Raw genomic sequence first — 20,653 nt, 5'->3', positions numbered from 1 at the left:
GTCATTTGTAGAGACATGGATGGACTTAGAGACTGTCATACAGAGTGAAGTAAATCAGAAAGAGAAAAATAAATATCGTATATTAACGCATATATGTGGAATCTAGAAAAATGGTACAGATGAACCAGTTTGCACACAGAAATGGAGACAAAGATGTAGAGAACAAACGTGTGGACACCAAAGGGGGAAAGGGGTGAGGGGTGGTGGTGGGATGAATTGGGATATTGGGATTGACATATATACACTAATACATATTAAAAAGATAACTAATAACTTGCTGTATTAAAAATAAAATAAAATTCAAAAAAAATTTTTTCCTTAACACTTGATGCATCATAATGATACCTTGAGCAATCACCTCTTTACAAATTTACACTTCTACAGAGAAGAGACTAGGATTATTCTAGACAGGAACATGGCATGGCATGATAAAAAGACCAAGGGCTTTGAAGTCAGAGGAATTTGAATTCGATTACCACTTACTAGCTAGAGGAGGCCTTCCTCTTCTTCTATAAAAAGGAAAACAATACCTACATCATAGGGATATTTAAGAAGTCTAAAGTATAATGTCTTTATTGTGCAAACACATAATAAGCACTAGATACATATCAATTCTCTCTCCCTCATCTTCATAGCAGAGGAAAAATAACAGAAGCAGTTAAGATCTCATTTCACCACTCCATGGTAACCATGCCTGAACAATGAAGTGAAGAAATGAGCTCTTCTCTTAAAATCCTTACCCATTTCCATCCTATCCCACACAAATTTGGTCTTCAGTGTTATCTGGGCTGCAGTTAGGTCAAAAGATTGGAAAGATTTTTTTCCCTAGGGAGTATATAAGGAGAAGGACAGACCAATATCTGCTATCATTCAACCATCAATAACATTTTAGTGAGCCAGGCCTTATGGTCTATCCAGGGAACACAGATGAACCACGCATCATCTCTGCCCTCGAGGAGCCCAAACTGGTGGGGAGATATGTACACCAGTAATTATAGTAGCACTGAGGGATAAGTACAAACAGATGAGTGCTCCAGAAGCAGGGGAGGAGAGACAAAAGCAAAAAATATAAGTCCACTGAGTGGAGAACAAAGAGAGAGAGGGAAGCATGACATCCCTTCTATGTAAAAGAGACAATAGATACAGAAGTTTGGAGAGGTGCAAGCATGTGGCATGCTGGAGGAGGGGTGAGTAGTCTTGGTAAGGGGGAACAACAGAATACTGGAAAGAAAGGAAGTGACACTGAACAACAAAGTGAAAGTACTTAATGCCACTGAACCCTACACTAAAAAAATGGTTAAAATGATAAATTCTGTGTTATATATATTTTGCCACAATTTTTTAAAAAGGGGGCAAAGGAAACAGCCAGGAAATCCCAAAAAGCAAGCCACAGAAGAGGGAGCTCTGTGAAGTCAAAAAGCTTTCCTGAATGTTGACTCATTTTAAAAGTTGAGGAAAACTAACATAAAAAGGAGCAACAAAAGAGTGTAAAGGTAAATATCAAAGTTATTTTCAGAAAAAAACAAGAATAAGAAGCAAACTAACTTCCCTACACACAATGGGAATATGTCACAAAGTGTCCACAAAACAAAAAAGGCAGTGATACAGCTAGAAGGAACACTGTTAAATCACAAAGAGCTAGGGAGTTTTTACAAAAAGAAGTAGCTGTTAAAAAAAAGGAGGAGGGTGTGTTCCCCGGTGGCGCAGTGGTTAAGAATCCGCCTGCCAATGCAGGGGGTACGGGTTCGAGCCCTGGTCCAGGAGGATCCCACACGCCACGGAGCAACTAAGCCCGTGCGCCACAACTACTGAGCGTGCTCTCTACAGCTTGCAAATCACAACTAGTAAGCCCGTGTGCCACAACTACTGAAGCCCGCGCGCCTAGAACCCGTGCTCCGCAACGAGAAGCCACTGCAATGAGAAGCCCGCGCACCGCAACAGAGTAGCCCCAACTTGCCGCAACTAGAAAAAGCCCGAGCGCAGCAACCAAGACCCAACGCAGCCAAAAATAAATAAATAAATAAATTTATTTTTAAAAAAACAAGTAGCTGTAAAAAGAGGAAGAATTGATTTGTCGATGCAATTACCTCTTTGTACTATAATCACAGATATGCCGTTCCGTATCTCCCACTCGCCTGTGAGTTCCTAAAGGACGGGGACCCTAATGTGTATGGACTTTGTAGCTCAGCATCTTTTACCATACCTAATACGTAGTAACCACTCTTTTACTGAGTAAACCCTTGTTGAAGGAATAAATGAAATGTTTAAGGATCAGTGTCCTGCTGCATGGTCTAAAGCTTGCTACTCCACAAGTCTATGGATGGAAGGATGCTACTGACCGGCATCAATTGAGGGCTTCTCAGAAGTGCAGATTATTGCCTCACCTCCCCGGCCCGATTTACTTACTGAGTAGAATCTACACTTTAAAAAGACCCCAGGTGATTTGGATACACAAAGTCTGAGAAGCACGACACAAGGTATGACGTGGGATCAACCTCTACAGCTATATCTACGAGGAAATACAAGGAGAATCACTGACTGCTGACACGGGTTTGGCCCACCAGTCCTTAAACAACTCTAAAGGAGGAAGGTATTGCCCTCCTTCCTAGGTGAACTGTTCCACCAACGGAAAGTTCCACCCCTATAAAGCCTGTGACCCTCGCCTGCTCTGACTGGGTCTTGAGAATCCCTATAGCCCCCTCTTCCAATCCCTCAGAGCTCTGCATACAGCCAACTTGTCCCTGGGCGCTTTTGTTGTAACGGGAGTTGGGAGGCAATTTGCCACTCACTGGCTCTGTGTCCTCATACTCCACCAGAAACCTCAAAGTCCTCATCTGTAAAACGAGGATGCTAATGTAATATGAATAAAATGAAGTAACGAATAAGACATTTTCGTAGATTGTAAAGCGCTGTTTGTTTCTTCTATTAATTTTTTACTGTCAGACGGCACGTATTAATGCTGACAACAGCAGCGGCAAACGACACGCCCACTGAAGTGTAGCCTCAGAGAGGCTGCCTACCAAAGCAGTAGGCACTCAACCCAGCTTTGTGGCGCCTGGTCTGGCAAAGTGCCTGGGGCGTAGAGAACCTTCCCCTACCCCAGACCGGTCCCGGGACCTTTCCTTCCAGAGCTTACCTGAACCACCTTAGTGAATTCCTCGTACACCCGCTTCTTGAGGTGTGCCGCCATGGCAGTCCGCGTACCCTCTCAGCTTCCGTACCCGAGGAGCGGAGGAGTCCGGAAAACCTGCCCAGGCCGGAGGAACCAGCCACGGTCCCACAAGGCAGTGGGGTTCCGGGAAAGAGAGGCCGCTTCCGGCTGCTCGACTGCCCTGCCGCTGTGCCGCCGGATTTGGCCGCCTACGCCACCTGCGCCGGAGGAAGGTAAGCCAGAGCGAGAGCGTAGCGCAGGGGGCGGGGCTTCTGGTGGGAGGAGCCGGGTTGGAAAGGCTAGAGGAGCCAATGGGGGATTTGGGGAGTTTGCTGTTGGTCTGAGTGACGGAGAGACTGGAGGGGGAACTGAGCCCAGGGAGGGAGGAAGTACTGTCGGGTAAAGGGCAGAGGTGGAGCTTTCGAGAGCTAGAGACAAAACCTGGAGCTGTGTAAGGATTTTGACTCAGGAGATAAGGGAAAGAGGTCAAACTGACGTTCGCCTCATCCATTGCTGTTCACAGTATTTGCCATCTGTACGTTGCCTGCACTCTCCTCTTGGTCAAGCCATTACTGGAAAACTGGTTCACCTTAGTGAACCCAAAAGACACGACTAAGCCAAAGTTCGGAATAAGGAAGGATATATTCCTTGCAGCAAGTGAGGAAAACAAAGAATCGTCCCCAATGCAGTGTCTCTCCAAACAGGAAAATTGGGTAAGCGTTAAGCTAAGGGAGCGTACATATTCATGAAGGGGCTTGAGCAGAGGAGAATTCATCGTAGAATTGGGGCAGAGGTCAACAGAGTCCAGGCTTTAGTTGATTGAAGTCAGGAGGGTCGACATCATCATTCCATCCTCCACCTGGGTGGGGAGACCTAGTTCCTGTAGAACCCAAAGACATGTATCAGATTGTTATGTATATGCCTTGGGGAGAAACTTGTTTCTTTTTTTTTTTTTGCCATGGCTCATGGCATGCAGGATATTAGTTCCCCAACCAGGCATCGATCCTGCACCCCCTGCAGTGGAAGCTCTGAGTCTTAACCACTGGATCACTGGGGAAGTTCCAGAAACTTGTTTCTTGACTGCTTTTCCTTTGTTCCTGCATTCCCTCACTTAATTAATTACCGAGACCTATTCAAAGACAAACGTGGTCAGGCTTAGGTCACAAAATGGCTTAGGCCAAAAATTGCTTCCCTTATGTCAAGAAAGCTATGCTGGTTCTTTATCTGGGGCCCCCCTACCCTACCTGTTTACCGGAAGCTGGATGCCACCACCCCTACCCCTGCCCCAGCCTAGGGTGCTTCTCCCTGCTTTCTCACTCCAGTTGTTCAAAAGCTACCTATCCTTTAAGGACTCAAGCCATCCTCTGACAGCTAGGGGAGAGTGGAAAGAATTCTGAGGCCAAGGGTTAAGCAACAAAGCTTCAGACTGCAAAACTCAGATGGGATTGAACCCAACCGAAACTCACACTTGGATTTGAACCCATGGGCTGGGACTTTTACTCGGCCAAAGCTCTGACTGGGACTCAAACTCATTGTCTTTTAATTAAAATTGCTCACCTGGTGTCAGGACTTACTGAAGCTCAGGTTCTTTATGTCTCAGCACAGAAGGAATTCAGCAAGAGGCAATGTGATATGGAAGACGTGGATTATTTAGAGAGGTACAACATCCCATAGACAGAATGCACTTTTTGAGATGGCTCCAAAAGTGAAAGCGGTGGTGGGAGAAACACACTCCACAGAGTGTGAGCCATCTCAGAAGATGAGAGGCCCTGAAATATGGGATAGATGGTTTTTGTGGGCTGAGTAATTTCATAGGCTAGTGAGTGGGAGGATTATTCAACTATTTGGGGGAAAGGATGGGGATTTCCAGGAATTGGGCCACTGCCCACTTTTTGGCCTTTTATGGTCTGCCTTGGAACTGTAGGCACCTGTAGGTGTGTCATTTGGCATATGCTAATGTATTACAATGAGCATATAATGAGGCTCAAGGTCTATTGGATGGTGAATCTTCTGCCATCTTGGACCTAGTTGATTATAACCAGTTTATGTCATATTCTCAATGGCTATGTCATTCTTTCTGTTTGTTTGTTTTTTGGCTGCACCACACAGCTTGCAGGATCTCAGTTCTCCGACCAGGGATTGAACCCAGGCCACGGCAGTAGAAGCCCAGAATCCTAACCACTAGGCCACCAGGGAACTCCTGGCCATGTCATTCTTTTAAAGGTTGTGCCCTGCCCCCTTCCCTCCTATTTCACTACGACTAGCACTTAATGAACAAGTAGCCTCAACTACAATTGCACTAACACCTAGCCTGACAAAGATGTAGTGACAATGGAATGAAATAACGCAGAAACATTTTGCACAGTAAAGTATGGTTCACGTGCTAGTGTTAATAAATCCAAGGTCAAGGTTTACATCCTGCTCTAAACTTTAGCTGTTTGTTGTTTCATTCTTTGAAACAAGTTAATGTAGGATGCTTAGAAAAAGCAGCAGACTGTGGTAGGTACAAAAGACCCCAAAGCACTGAAGAAATGGTCTTTACCCTCAAGGTTCTACAGTCTAACAGGGAAGGGAGACACCCAGACTGATCAAACCTAACTTCAGGATGCCTCAGGGAAGTTTTACAGAGGAAACAATTTTTAATCTGGCTTTGAAATAGTGAATTTTCCAGAAAGAAAGAAAGGCATCCCAGACCAAAGAGACTACCACATATACAAATGTGCCCAGCATAATGAAAGGGACTTAGCAAACAGTGCCTTTAATAAATGTTAGCAGCTATTATTATTGTTACCATATTTTATCAAAAATAAGCTGCCAGCAATTATAAAACAAGCCATTATTTTAGGTACAACATTAAGAAAAAAATGCTGAAATTGCTTAGATTTAGGTATACTTACTGAAAGTAGATTATTTACACTTCTTTAGACAAAGATTTGTATCCTGTGTCATACTGCTGTGCTCCCCATACCTTTCTGTGCACTTAAAAACTTTTTGTTTCAATGCAAATTTTAGGGAAATCTTTTTAAGATACCTTGAATGACAATTAAAGACAACACATTGGGGCTTCCCTGGTGGCGCAGTGGTTGAGAGTCCGCCTGCCGATGCAGGGGACGCAGATTCGTGCCCCGATCCGGGAGGATCCCACATTCCCACATGGAGCGGAGCGGCTGAGCCCGTGAGCCATGGCCGCTGAGCCTGAGCGTCCAGAGCCTGTGCTCCGCAACGGGAGAGGCCACAACAGTGAGAGGCCCGCGTACCGCAAAAAAAAAAAAAAAAAAAGACAACACATTTCCAGAACTCAGTTGAAGTCATGACAATGTGAGTTGCTATGACCCAGTCTACACATGAACAATTGGCCAACAGCAATCTTAAGATGCGTTCTGATTTCAGAGATGGTACAAAGTATTATCATTGTTATTATTAGATACAAGGCTGTAGGAGGGAGTTTGGTGCACTCAGAAAAACAAAGGAAATTCAGTTCATATTGAGAGAAAAGTGCATACAGGAAACAGAGAAGAGTGATAGAAATAAAGTTGAGAAGCTAGCTAAGGCCAGATTGGTATAGAAACAAGAATATTCCACTTTTTAAATTTTTGAAATGAAAAACTGTCTTTATTAAATTGATGACCTTTGGGCTTCCCTGGTGGTGCAGTGGTTAAGAATCTGCCTGCCAGTGCAGGGGACACGGGTTTGAGCCCTGGTCTGGGAAGATCCCACATGCCACGGAGCAACTAAGCCCATGCGCCACAACTACTGAGCCTGTGCTCTAGAACCCGCAAGCTACAACTACTGAAGCCCACACACCTAGAGCCCGCGCTCTGCAACAAGAGAAGCCACCACAATGAGAAGCCCATGCACTGCAACAAAGAGTAGCTCCCGCTCACCGCAACTAGAGAAAGCCAGCGTGCAGCAATGGAGACCCAAAGCAGCCAAAAATAAATTAATTAAGTAAATAAATTTTTTAAAAAATAATAAAATAAATTGATGACATTTTCCCTTGACCTGCATTATTGTACATGGGAATACAAGGTGCCCCATTGAATCCTTTGGGCTTCAAATAAAGTGTTCCCTGTCCCTATTGTATAACATCAACCCATTTTCCCCTTGGAAATTGGGGTCAGTTACTCAGACTGGTATATTAACCCCTTCTCTGCCTGTTGGCTCAGCAAGAAGAGCCCAAAATGACCAGGGGCAGTTTCATTACATGTTCCAATGTAATGAAACAATGACTGTGTTCTTTAGTGGAACTAATCCTCCTTTGAGGACTAAATACCCCAAACCCACTGAACACAAGAATTCATAAATGAGTTATTATGTGTAAAAGTGACAAGAACCATTCCTATCTCTTGGTTCCCAGAATCATGTATTCTAACTGTGGAAGAAACAGTACATATTTTAGCTGTTGATATGAGGCATATACCACAAGCCCATAAGACAGCACCACAACTCATAATATATTGTCTCTCAGCTCCCAACATAACTGAGTCTGCAAAAGCTCATTATACTGTTTTTTTTTATTATAGCTACATCTGAGTAAATGGGGTAACTGGCAGGACCAAGAAGTCTCTTTGCTATACTTTTTTCATCATAAAATAAGCTCCTTAGTCAGAAGCAATGTGTGAAATACCATGAAAATGAATAAAGTATCCATGAATGCTAGGGCTGGCAGAAACATTGCAGTTAGGTATTATTAGGGTTCTTCAGGAAAACAGAACCAATAGGATATATAGAGATATTAGGATACTATAACAATACCATATACTGAGTGGCTTATAAACAACAGAAATTTATTTCTTACAGTTCTGGAGGCTGGGGAGTCCAAGGTCAAAGTGCTGGCAGATTCAGTGTCTGGTGAGAGCTCACTTCCTGGTTCATAGATAGCTGTCTTCTCTCCGTGTCTCACATGGTTAAAGAGGCAAAGGGGCTCTCTGGGGTCTGTTTTATAAGGGCACTAACTCCATTCATGAGGGCTCCATCCTCAGGACCTAATCACCTCCCAAAGGCCTGACCTCCTAATACCATCACATTGAGGATTAGGATTTCAACATATAAATTTGGAAATTGGTGGCGGGGGCAGTGGGTGACATAAACATTGTCTATAGCAGTAGAAAACTCAAATCTGAATCTGGGATATGTATCTATTCCTATGTGGTTAAATCACCACTCCCTCACTGATGGAAAGGATAAAGCATGTGGTAGCATGATTTGTAAAAAATGGCCCCAATTTTTCTACTCTCTGTATGTAAATCCCTTGAAGTGTAGCTCTAGAGCTGCTAACATTAAGAGATGGAATCTGTATCCCCACTCTTTGAATTGGGCTGGCCTTGTGCCTGGCCAGTAGAATACAGCAGAAGTAACAGTGTGCTAGTTTTGAACCTAGGCCTCAAGGTCCACCCACATACCAGTTCTTCAGGTCTTTGTTTGATTTTGGAACCCTACCATTGCCATGAGAGTAAGTCCAACCTAATCTGCTGGAGAGTGAATGACCACATGGAACAAAGCCAAGTTGACCCAGTTGAGGCTATTTCAGACCAGCCCCACCCCAGCTGATCCCCCATCTGACTACAGATGCATGAGTGAGACCAAATAAGACCAGAAGAACTGCCCAATTTGTAGGCTATGAGAAATAATTAATGGTTTTAGTTTTAAGGTATTAAGTTTGGGGGTCAAGAGGTTGTCATGTGGTTAGACAATTCCTAAGCTGCTAACTTCCATAGAGTCAGCTGGTAAGGAGAAAACAAGCCCAAATAGATTTAGGCAGCTTATCATTCACAGCATAGCAGGCAGCATGAATTTCATGTTTGTATTAGTTCTCCTTGCCCCCTAAACACCATGGGGGAGATGCAGGTGAATGCCATGCACAGTAGATCTGTAACACAGATGAAGAACACTGAGCTTAGGGAATGCTCAATCTTAAAGGAGGAATGCTAGCAACCTGCCCTCTGGAGAGAGACAATATCAGGGCTTTTTTTCCCCAACATTATCTTTATTATACTGGTCAGGAAACAAATTTTCCTGCCAACCCAGTGGGAAACATTTTTATCACCTTGAACTATCCAGGATTGGAGGGTGAAACTAGCTTTATTACCCTGTAATGAAATAAATCTGCATCCTAACCCTAGGCAGCTTTGCAAACATCCTCAAAGCTGTCAATGCCATTTGCTTAGAAATACCAGCATTTCTCCCAACAGTCTGTTATAATACAATACAGTTAACTGATTTGCAGGACTATCTACCTACCACCAAGAAGTATCTAGTCCCCCAGTGGGAATAATACCATATCAGGGACTCAGTGTTGGTTTCTGCTGTTGGACATCCATCATTGACCAGATCAGCTTTGGTGAGAGGAACTATACCACAGAGCCCACGCACAGACTCCATCCCTACCATCATGGCCACCTTTCTCATGACTCCATTGAGCTCTGGGGAAAAAGGCTAACTGGCACACGCAGTTTTTTGTGTTTTTTTTTAATGTTTATTTATTTAGGTTGCGCCGGGTCTTAGTTGTGGCATGCAGGATCTTTTTTTAGTTGCGGTATGTGAACTTCTTAGTTGCGGCATGCATACGGGATCTAGTTCCCCGACCAGGGATCGATCCGGGGTACCCCCCGCATTGGGAGGATGGAGTCTTACCACTGAACCACCAGGGAAGTCACAGGAATGCACAGTTTGGATCATTGTGTCCATTTATTTTTTGAAAGCCTCTTCTAGAATGGGTGCCCTCTGGTGGGCATTCATAGGAAACACAGATATTTCCACCATTCCAAGACATTCATCTACATACCAACATCCCAGGCCTTCTTGTCCCCAATCTTCCACTCTCATACTTTCCAAGGCTTTGGCCAACCAGGAAGGGGCCTGGACATGCAGTACCTAGAGATCAGTCTTCCAGGACACTGAGCACAGCAGAAAAGGGAAAAGAATGAATGGAAAGGGGGGCAGGGAAGACAGGGAAAATAAGTAGAAGAAAAAAAAAAAAAAGAGGTGCTCTAAGAAAACAATGAGACCTGAAAACCTGGCATAGTGCTATGAAGTAGGGTGTCTCCATGAGGGCAACCTCAAAGGTTTTTTACTGTGTTTTTTTTCCTTTGGATTATAATGACAGTTATATTTAGCATTCAGTTTTAAGTTTTTCTCCTCTGACTCTATAATTTTCTTTAGTTAATCCCAACAGATCTGAAAAGTCACATATACCCCTACAAATGAATAGAGGTGGTGTTCTTTTTTATTGAGGTATAGTTGATTTACAATTTTATATTAGTTTCAGGTGTACAGCATAGTGATTCAATACTTTTATAGATTATACTCCATTTAAAGTTATTACAAAATAATGGCTATATTTCTCTGTGTTGTACAATATATCAGTGTTGTTTATTTATTTTATACATAGTAGATTTTATCTCTTAATCCCATACCCCCCCCCTTTTTTTTTTTTTTTACTCTTTGGCCACACTGCACAGCATGAGGGATCTTAGTTCCCCCAACCAGGGACCAAACCCATACCCCCTGCAGTGGAAGCAAGGCGTCTTAACCACTGGACCACCAGGGAAGTCCCTCCCATACCTCTATCTTGCCCCTTCCCCTTCTTCTCCCCACTCATAATCACTAGCTTGTTCTTTATATCTGTGAGTCTGTTTCTGCTTTGTTATATACATTTGTTTGTGCTAGTTTTTAGATTCCACATATAAGTGATTAACAGAGAGTATTTGTGTTTCTCTGTCTGACTGATTTCACTAAGCATAACACCCTCTAAGTCCATCCACATTGTTGCAAATGGCAGAATTTCATTTTTTATGGCTAAGTAGTATTCCACTGTATATATACACACATATTATCTTCTTTTTTTTTTACGGTACGCGGGCCTCCCACTGTTGTGGCCTCTCCCGTTGCGGAGCACAGGCTCCGGATGCGCAGGCTCAGCGGCCATGGCTCACGGGCCTAGCCGCTCCGTGGCATGCAGGATCTTCCCAGACCGGGGCACGAACCCATGTCCCCTGCATCAGCAGGCGGACTCTCAACCACTGCGCCACCAGGGAAGCCCTACACACATATCCTCTGTATCTATTCATCTGTTGGACACATAGGTTGCTTCTATATCTTGGCTATTGTAAATAATGCTGCTATGAATATTGGGGTATATGTATCTTTTGTTTTCGTCAGATATATACCCAGGAGTAGAACTGCTGGGTTGTATGATAGTTCTATTTTTAGTTTTTTAAGGAACCTCCAAACCGTTTTCCATAGTGGCTGTACCAATTTATATTCCCACCAACAGTGTACGAGGGTTCCCTTTTCTCCACATTCTTGCCAACACTTGTTATTTGTGGCCTTTTTGATGACAGCCATTCTGACAGGTGTGAGATGATGTCTCATTGTGTTTTTGATTTGCAATTCTCTAATAATTAGTGATGTTGAGTATCTTTTCATGTGCCTGTTGGCCATCTGTTCATCTTCTTTGGAAAAATGTCTATTCAGGTCTTCTGCCCATTTTTTAGTCAGGGTGTTCAGAGATGGTATTTTGAACATTACTAATGTGCTTTACTTATTTTGCTATTTCAGAGGAAGGGAGGAGATGGTATTATTGGGAAGGCAACCAAGCGTGTCAATTTAATTTATGTATTTCTAATTTATATCTTTTATGATATTTCTTTTCTTCATAGCCCTGTAAGCCCCACCACCTTAAATTCTTTTTAGAGCAAAGATTTAATTAAATTGTACTGAATTAAATTAAATTAATCTCCTCCTCAATAATTTTAAGCCATCTATAAATGCAATTTTGCTATATAACATTGCATTATATAGATGTAACTAAGTTGGCTTATTTCCAATTGTTTTGCATTATAAATTAAGTGGGATAAAAATAGTATGTTATCTTAATTGTATTATGGGTTGGGAGTGGGGGGCGGGGGTATTGGAATTGCCTTCATTTAATAAAATAGTTTGGTAAATTGCTAAGGAAGAGAGTCAGATCCAAAGGGATGCAGGATAGAGCCAGAGCAATAAAAGAGGTAGCTAAACTGGAACATGGTCTTTTGGCAAATGACAAGAACACAAGGGGGCTGGTGGAAATTTGGCATGCCTCAAAAGCCTCACTGTCACTTCCACACGTATACCATTGGCCAGATTAAGTCATGAGGCCAAGCACAAACTCAGTGGGGTGGGGAAGATTACTCCCACCTACAGAGAAGCATGGCAGGAATAGAGAGGGAAGAAAGAATAGGACAAAAATACAAGCTACTAGTGAAAAGCCCCTAGTGATGGGGGTGACTAAGGCACTCTTGAGAAGAAATATGCCCAATACTCAATTTGAAGTTGTTGGCATTTCTGTGTGGTAAACTCCCCTTATTTGCCTGTATTTGCCACAGTCTGCTATGTGCACAAATAGCTGATGGGAGTGGCATTTGTAAAAATTAAGAAAAAGATCTGAGTGTTAACTCTGGGTAAGCACTGCGTAGAACAACACAACAGGTTTAAGACATCTAGTTGATCCCTATGCTGAATGAATCTAGCAGAAACAGAGAACCAGAGCTGACCATAAGAAGACAAGCCCTCTGGGAATGTGCAGAAATCTTGGGGAGGACATTGATCTTTCCACAATTCATGAAACTGAGATTTTAAGCAATCCTATTTAGATCTTATGGAGCAGGGTATCTCCTTGGAATCAAATCTCAGAAGTGTAATTACTGATCAAAGGGTATGAACTTTTTTCAGGCTCTTGATGAGTAACATTGAATTGATTCATGATGTTAAGTTCAAATAGATATTCAGGATTTTTCCACTTTAAATTGTCAACCATATTAAATACCAAAAAAAGAAAAAGAAAAAGAAAATATAGAACAAGCTTTGAAAATAAGAAAAAAATATACAAGCAGATGCAGTTACTGAATTAAAATGCTCACTGAAAATAACTATGTTCTGAGCAATTTTATGTTTAAATTTGAAATTCTCTGATTCAGTGTTAATTCCTTAAAGCTTCACAGTTAAACCTGACCTTCAGTCCCAGGAAACCCAGGATGACTGGTAATCCTACTAGGTGGGGAACGGGGGCCATCTATCCCAGACCTGAACTCGGAGAAGGATGAATGTGTCCTCCTTAGAGTTACTTAATGTGTTTGGTTGAGAAGCAGAACCTGAGAGAGCCTCTTGTTTAAGTGGTTTATTGAGGATGTGTTCTCAGGTGAGGGGGAGGGAGGGAAGCAGGGTAAAGCAGAGGAAGACCACTAAGCAAGAATGTGGTGTTCAGTGAAGACTGACTTCAGCCTGATCCCACGAGGAGCTCTAGAATAGGAACTGCACCTCCTTGAGGTGAGGGATCAGTCTTCTGTACCTCCACACAAGCAAGATAGCAATTCTTTTCTTGATCAGATCTCAAAATTAAAGTGCATCAGAATTACCTGGAGGACTTCTTAAAACAGACTGCTGGGCCAACTCCCTGTTTCTGATTCAGTAGGTCTGAGGTAGGGACTAGAGAATTTGTATTTCTAACAAGTTCCCAGGTATTGGAGATGCTGCCGGTCTAGGGACCACATTTTGAGAACTACTGCTCTAGATAAGAGGACAGCTGTGAGGCTTTAGCAGCCAATACCCACAGCATCCGGGAAAGGAGATCCGAGCGCCATCTACTCCAGGTATACTAACTTGACATCTTCCCAATGAAGGCACACACCAGGGCTAGAAGATTGGACCACAAGCTGAGGCTGGGTAGATTACATTTTTAGGTCGTCTAGACTCATGACATCCTATTATTTTCCTGTTGTCATCCTGCATCTCCAGCCAAAGCATTGTTGAAACATTCCAGTTCACCTCTGCCTTGCTATTGGACTTCAAGGGGAGGGTCTGGCAGGTACATGAGGCTTTAAAGAGGAAACAGCTGCACCTCTCTAGGCAAGTACAGTGGAGTCAGTTGCAATGAGTGGAAAGTCCTCAAAGGGGAAACACATATTTGGGGGCAAGACTCAAGTAGACCACCTTGGAAGTTTTTTGATGTCTGTTTGTTTATAAAATTAAAGGAAGATGGCATTGGAAGGCAACCTTTAATTTCATAAGTCTCACCAGAGCCTGTAACAAATAGCCCCCGCCCCTGGGGATCACCACCAGCTGAAGCTGAAGGTATAGAAGTAGTCGGAGACCTTGGCCGGTAATGGACTGTTGTGTGAATAGTGTACCTGGTACCCTTGGGCCTTAATGTCCATGTTCATGCAGTCCAGGAGGTCCCTGATATCCAGGGCTGCCTTCCAAGGCCCGAATTTGACCACTGACCTCTTGTCCGCCTCCAGGGAGCGCAGGGCATCCGCGCAGTTTGCATCATCCTTTTCATTTTGTACCAGGCACACCAGAACTCTAGAGCAGCGCGCCGCCACGGCCTCAGCACGCGCCAGGCGCACCATAAGCTCCAGGTTCTCACTGTAGCCTGGCACCTGCAGCAAAAACTGCTTCCGAGCTACCTGCTCACCAAAGATCTGTGGCATGTCCTCCAAGAGTTTGATTAAAGGCTTGATTTCGTAGAACTGAGCCTCACGGTACACCTCAGGGATGTGCTGTGTGGGCAGCTGCCCACTGCGCATATATTCCAGGATGGGTCCAAAATAGGTGCCGCAGCGATCGATGAAGAAGCGTCCCTCCGCATCCAGGCAGGCCTTGGCGGAGCTGGAGAACATCTCTGCCAGCTTCGACCCTGGGAGTTTTCTCAGGGTGCCCAAGGTGGTGGTATAGAACTCACCCCCAACGTTCAGCTCCACAACAGGAGATTCCTGGGGGCACAAGAGGCAGAGTGAACCCACAGCTCCATCTCCAGGGAGCTCATGATTTATTCTAATCTAAAGAACAATACCGTACAGAACTTAGGGGAGCCATAATGATTGGCTTCAGCTTATTGGAATGTCCATCTTACTGAAGGGGGTTATATTTATGCTGTACAGCTACAGAGAGTAGGCATTTTAAGGAAGAAAAATATTTTAGTCTGATATAAGAATACCCATTCAAGCATTTGAATTTTCTCATTTAGGTCACAGAATATTAGTGGAAGCAAGTCACACGGACAATACCTCTAAAGCGTGTGGCCTGTGGCAAGGCTTTTTACCTCCCTAGGCCTCAGTTTCCTTGTTTATAAAGTGAGGATATGGGGACTTCCCTGGCGGTCCAGTGGTTAGGACTCTGCGCTTCCACCGCAGGAGACATGGGTTCAATCCCTGGATGGGGAACTAAGATCCTGCATGCCATGTGGCACGGCCAAAAAATAAATAAATAAAATAAAATGAGGATATGGAGCTATTGTGAAGTCAAGAGCTCCTGAAAGGGATGCTTAGATATAAGATAGAGTAAAAAAAGAAAAAAAGTTGGGCGGGGAGGTTGGGGGGTGGCAAAACATTTTCAACCTTTCAGAAAGGCTAAAGAAATCACACATGTATTCATTCAGGAATCATTTCTTTGGTACTTACTGTGTGTCCACATCCATGCTGGAAGTGGGGATAAAAATTCTTATTTCATATAGAGCAGAAGTTCTGATTAGCAGTTGGCATGACTTTGATTAACAAATGTAATTTGTTTGATGGGTATTTTTTCAAAATATGGGCCCATGGGATTAAATAATGGGAATATCCTTGGTGGAGACAAGGTTGGTAACACCAAATACAACAGGCATAAAACTGCCTCATAAATGGTAAAGTATGGTGCAAATGTAAGTTAGATTTAGCTGTTCATCAGAATTTTTAGACGCCTCTTCTCTAGATAAGACCTTGGGCTGAGCACTAAGGATGTGGGTGAGACCCATGTGATATCTGCCTGGAGATGCCCACAGGCGAGTGCCGAGAGGGACCTGGAAAGAGACTGAGAGTTGGGCTGCATCTGGGTAATGCTGCCACACAGACCTAACAAAAATACCATAATACTCATAGCAATTGATACACATGAGGTGATACACCGGTTGTTATCCTTACAAACCCAGCTTCCTGAACAACTTTCATCTTTTAAAATTCACTCACTCATTCAATAAAACATGTATGTGCCTATTTTGTGCCAGGTAGCTGGGACACAGTGAGGAGCAAGCAGGACACAGAACCTCCCCTCACAGTCTAGTAACTGTGCACAGTGCTTTACATACACTCTGCAACTCAACCCTCACAGTAATCCTATGATGAATGTATTAAATCCCCATTTTCCAGATGAACAAACTAAGGCTTAAGGAGGTGAAGTTCAAGTTGCCTAAGACCAACCAGCTATTAAGCGATAATGTCGGGATTTGAACTCAGGTCTGATTTACCACTTAGTCATTACATAAATTAATTTTCAACCTTCAAACACCTCCAGTCTTCAATCCCTATTCATCCAACAAAATGTAGGGAGGACCTATTCCACCCAAGCCTCCTCTGAAGCAGATGGATAGGACAAGGTCCCTGCCCTTGAGGAGCTCATAGGGGAGAAAGGGAAACAGATGACTTAAATGTGTAGGTGCTGAGGGGGAAGACTCAAAGGTAGAAGGGATTGGCTCTTTTTGTAGATGTGTGTTGGAGGTTGTCAGGGAAGGTTTCCTAGGGGATGTGATGGCTGCTGCTGTGGAAAAGATCTACAGTATTAGGGGGAAGGCTGGATTTCCAAACTGGAGACTCCACTACAGGTCATTACAGGGCCAGGGATAGGGCCAGGACTCAGGAATGTCCTTCAGTCAGATTTAGGTGTGACTTCCTTTTCAACTTGTCTGTGGGCTCTACCTCTGAGATTAAAGTACTGGAATTAAGAGAACTCAAGGCAGCCAAACTGCTGGGAGAACTGAGTTGCCATGGCAACAGCTCCTACCAAGGGACAGTTCTCTAGCTGGAATGGAGAAGGGAGAAAAGAGGTTGCAGTCTGATGGCAGCCAAACAATACAGCCCTGAGAAAAATAAGCCCAGAACCTGTGACGCCCTCTTTCTCCCATAAACCTCAAGGCTCTTTGGCAAGGCTGTTTTGTTAACCCTAACGTGGCTCTGTAAAGCAGGCAGTTAAATGTGAATTTGCAGACTTTAACCCCTGAATGGATCGATGATGGACTCTCATCACTCCTGTACCACTGAGAGCTCTTAACGTCCCCACATTACAGGCGAGGAAAGCTCAGAAAGAGGGGTCACACAGCTAGGAGGTGAGGAAGTTGGAACTGGGATCAAATCCATATCAGTCTGACTTCAGGACAGTATGGATGCCCTACCCCCACCCTCCCAACATCCAGTCTCACCGCTGCCAGTAATTAGCTATGTTCTGAGGGCATCGCACTTCCTTCTCTGGGCCTAAGTTTAGTCATCTATCAAACAGTGAGGCAAAATCGATGAAGAGAACTCTAAGACTCTCCAGCTTTGAAAGTTTAATGAATCCAATCACTTCAAATGTTGTTTCTGAAGCTCATTTCCAGATGCTACACAAAATAGTCCCCTGTCCTGATATTCGCAGCCCCATTTCTTTATCAGCCAAGACCTGGGCCCTGTTCCCAAGCTTCCTAATTATGTCCCTTTTCCCTCCGTGTTTTCTAAAAACTCCAAATCTCTTTGGAAATCCCAGACCTCCTACGTCAGACTTCTTTTCCATCCCTCTTCCGGACCACCTGCCCTTCCTCATGGCCCCTCTTCCCCACCTGTTCTACCAGTCACCCTGCTGAAGCATTCCTGGCTGGGCATGCCTGACCCAGGCCCTGTGTGCACAGACTGGGGAAATGTGGTCTTTAGAAGCCTCTGCTGGGTACCAGGCTAGTGCTGGCCACGAGGACACAGTGATGAATCAGGCCCAGCTCTCATCCCACCAAACATTCATACATTTCCTTAGGTCACACTTAGTCTAGTCAGTGGAGGGACACCCCCATTCATATGTCTCCAAGATCTCTCCTCACACCACAACTTTGACCTTTTCCCACTGTACCCTATCTCAGTCGTCTGAGCCAGAAACCTAGACTCTAATCTTGCACTCTGCTCCTGTCCTCAACCTCCCCCCACACAGGTAATCAGTCACCAAGTCCTGGCCATTTTAAATGGCTGGTCAGTTCCATGGCTCCTGGCTCCCTCGAATATCCTCCCCCAATCCAGTCTCTATTCTGAAACCAAAGCAGTTTCTCTGAAGCGAAATCCAGTCTGGTCACCACCTGCATTAAACACTTCAGTGATCCCACATTTCTTTACAGGTTAACTCAAGACTCCTTAACAAGGTTTGCAAGGTCCTTTGCAACCCTGGCAATCAACTACCAGAGCCAACTACTGCCCCCCAACCCCAACCCATTCAGAGCAGGCTGGGCCCCACTGCCCCCAGGACTTCACTCATTTAACACCCCCAGTCCCTTCAGTCAGCCCACTCATCCTTCAAGTTAATTCCTCTGGGAATTTTCTGGATGGGTTGTCTCCTTGTGATTTCAGAGGGCCATGTACTTACTTCCCTTGTCATGGTAGTTACGTCTCTTGTAATTCTGTTCCTTCATCTGTATCCCCCACTAGACTGGGAGGTTCCTAAGGGAGGACTATCCCAAATTTATCTTTATGTTACCAGTACCAATTACAGTGCTCAGCACACCAGGAATGCTCCAAAAGTGTCTGCTGAATTGAACTGCACTTACCGTCAGCACTGACTTACAGGAGCGCCTGGTATTCTGATAAAGGCCAATCTTGCTCTACTTGGCATCATGCACGGTGCTGGCTTCCTCCTTTGCCCAGTAATTAATTCAGACATTTATTGGGTACCCCTGCCTCTGAGCAGGTGACATTGTCAATAGCCAGGAACAATGAGATTATCATCATCCTATTGAAAATAGCCACAGTCGCCCCACTGCTGGATCTGCTCTCCCTTCCTACAAGTCTTCAGGATGGCACGTAGCCGGGGAGAGGTTAAATGTTCTGATCCTTGAGTGCTCTGGGCTTTTTCTTGGTCCTCCCCCTACCCCCCGGTCCCCCCCACCCAAGCCCTGGGAGGAAACAGGCAAGCAGGAGGGGCTCAGGACCCAGCCAGAGGGCAGGGACAGGCTAGAGAGGGTGCGTGTCCAGGGTGGGTGGGTGAGGGAATGAATGACACTCTGGCCAGCCCTCAGTTGGGTCTATTCCCACCGGCAGGAGGGGAGGGGCAGGGGAAGAGGAGGGGCCGAGGAAGAGCAGTAGACTGGGGCAAGCCAGAGGACTGAGAGACGCGACGCAAAGAGAAGGAGGAGACAAAGGCAGCCAAGCAGGAAAGAGCGCGTAGAAGAGAGGCTGGACTGAGCCGCAACCGGAACCGAGGCTGTGGCGCAGAAGGAGAGATCAAAGCGGCAGGAACTGACCAGGTGAAAAGAGAGCGCCCCGCCGCTGGCCGAGACGGGCGCGCCGGAAGCAGGGGAATTCAGACCCGCGGGGAGGGAAGGACGGGCGGCCGTGGAAGGAGTGAAGGAAGGGAGAGGCGCGGGGCCGGAGCCGGCCGGGTCTTCTCGCCCACCCCGAGCTTCGCACTCACCGTCCGCCGGCCCGCGGGGGTCACGGCCCGGCGCAACGGCCGGGAATCGGGCTCCGAGGTCAGGCTCATCATCCCGGCCCCGCAGGCGCTGGTGCTGCGCAGCCAGGCTGCAGCTCGCCGGTCCCGCACAGCCCGCCACGTGCGCGGTACTTGTGGCTGGCGGAAGTGCTCCTCGCTCCCGCCCCGGGGTGGGGGGAATCCGTACCCAGGGTGTGGTTAGAACCCTGATTGGGCTGGAGTTGGCGGCCTTGCGGTGAAACCTTAGGCTACTCACTGTCCCTCTGTTGCCTGGTGTTGCGGGACAGCCAAATGGGGGAGGCAGAGGGAACTGACATTGACGACCTTGAGGCTGTCTCCACTCACTACAGTCCTAGGGGTAAAGGATGAGCGACACCCATTTTACAGGTAAGAAGAGTGAGCCTCCAGGAGATAGGGCGGCCAGTTATTCACCTCAGATCAGCTGCTGAAAGTGCAGAGCATGACCAGTCATGAGAAGAGCTAGGTACCTGTTGTGTGAGTTATTTTGCTTGTTAAAACACAATCCTTATGAAAGGGGGCATTACTCTTCTGTAGTATGGGCCTGCATAATGACCTTCCAAAGAGGACAGTATGGAAAGAGGAGGGGCAGAAGAGTAACCCTACAGTGGAGAAAATGACAAACACAACTTCAGCCAGGTGATCAAGATCAACATCAGAAGTCATAAATCATGATGATAGTATGTATTCTTGATATGATGTGATGAAAATGGCACTTTGCCTCTGTGATCTTCCTCCCCAAAATCCATAACCCCAGTCTAATCATGGCAGTTCCTCAAAAAAAAAACCCTCTAAAAGTGGAACTGTTATATGATCCAGCAAATCTACTTCTGGTTATATATGAAGAAAAGTAAAAGCAGGACCTCCAAGACATATTTGCACACCCATTTCATAGCAGCATTATTCACAGTAGCCAAGAGGTGGAATATCCATCAATGGAGGAATGCATAAGCAAAAGTGGGATATATGTACAATGGAATGCTATTCAGCCTTAAAGAGGAAGGAAATCCTGTCACATGCTACAGCATGGATGAATCT

The 20,653-nt window shown here is 45.1% G+C and overlaps 2 protein-coding genes across 4 annotated transcripts in view; both read right to left on the bottom strand.

Annotated features, from left to right (window-relative positions):
* The window catches only part of INTS4 (integrator complex subunit 4), a 121,640-nt gene extending 118,224 nt beyond the window's left edge, over positions 1–3,416 (bottom strand). Inside the window, exon 1 of the mRNA XM_059069508.2 lies at positions 3,137–3,416. Within this exon, the coding sequence (XP_058925491.1) occupies positions 3,137–3,190 (54 nt within the window). The 5' untranslated portion in view covers positions 3,191–3,416. The remainder of the gene's footprint in view (positions 1–3,136) is intronic.
* A 470-nt stretch (positions 3,417–3,886) lies between these two features.
* KCTD14 (potassium channel tetramerization domain containing 14) lies at positions 3,887–19,740 on the bottom strand. Of its 3 annotated transcripts, XM_067038428.1 has the most exons (4): positions 19,580–19,731; positions 14,317–14,901; positions 9,936–10,047; positions 4,010–4,031 (listed from the first exon to the last, which is right to left on the bottom strand). In XM_067038428.1, exons 1-3 carry the CDS (start codon positions 19,649–19,651, stop codon positions 9,973–9,975), a joined length of 732 nt encoding a protein of 243 aa, XP_066894529.1. In that variant the 5' UTR covers positions 19,652–19,731; the 3' UTR covers positions 4,010–4,031; positions 9,936–9,972. The 3 variants fall into 3 exon arrangements, with proteins under 3 accessions (XP_066894530.1, XP_066894529.1, XP_058925508.1); XM_067038429.1 differs by lacking the exon at positions 9,936–10,047 and having other exon boundaries at positions 3,887–4,031; positions 19,580–19,740; XM_059069525.2 differs by lacking the exons at positions 4,010–4,031; positions 9,936–10,047 and adding an exon at positions 11,076–11,191 and having other exon boundaries at positions 11,466–14,901.
* Between the last annotated feature and the right edge of the window lie 913 nt (positions 19,741–20,653).

Source organism: Kogia breviceps, chromosome 7, assembly GCF_026419965.1.
Source record: "Kogia breviceps isolate mKogBre1 chromosome 7, mKogBre1 haplotype 1, whole genome shotgun sequence".
In the NCBI taxonomy this organism is placed as follows: Eukaryota; Metazoa; Chordata; class Mammalia; order Artiodactyla; family Physeteridae; genus Kogia; species Kogia breviceps.
Note: the sequence above shows the minus strand (reverse complement) of the source record. Positions and strands in the feature narration are given on the sequence as shown.

Coding starts and splice junctions, on each gene's coding strand:
- KCTD14 (XM_059069525.2), bottom strand. CDS start 19,651: ATGATGAGCCTGACCTCGGAGCCCGATTCCCGGCCGTTGCGCCGGGCC. Junction 14,902..19,579: donor CCCCCGCGGGCCGGCGGACG/GTGAGTGCGAAG, acceptor TTGTGCCCCCAG/GAATCTCCTGTTGTGGAGCT.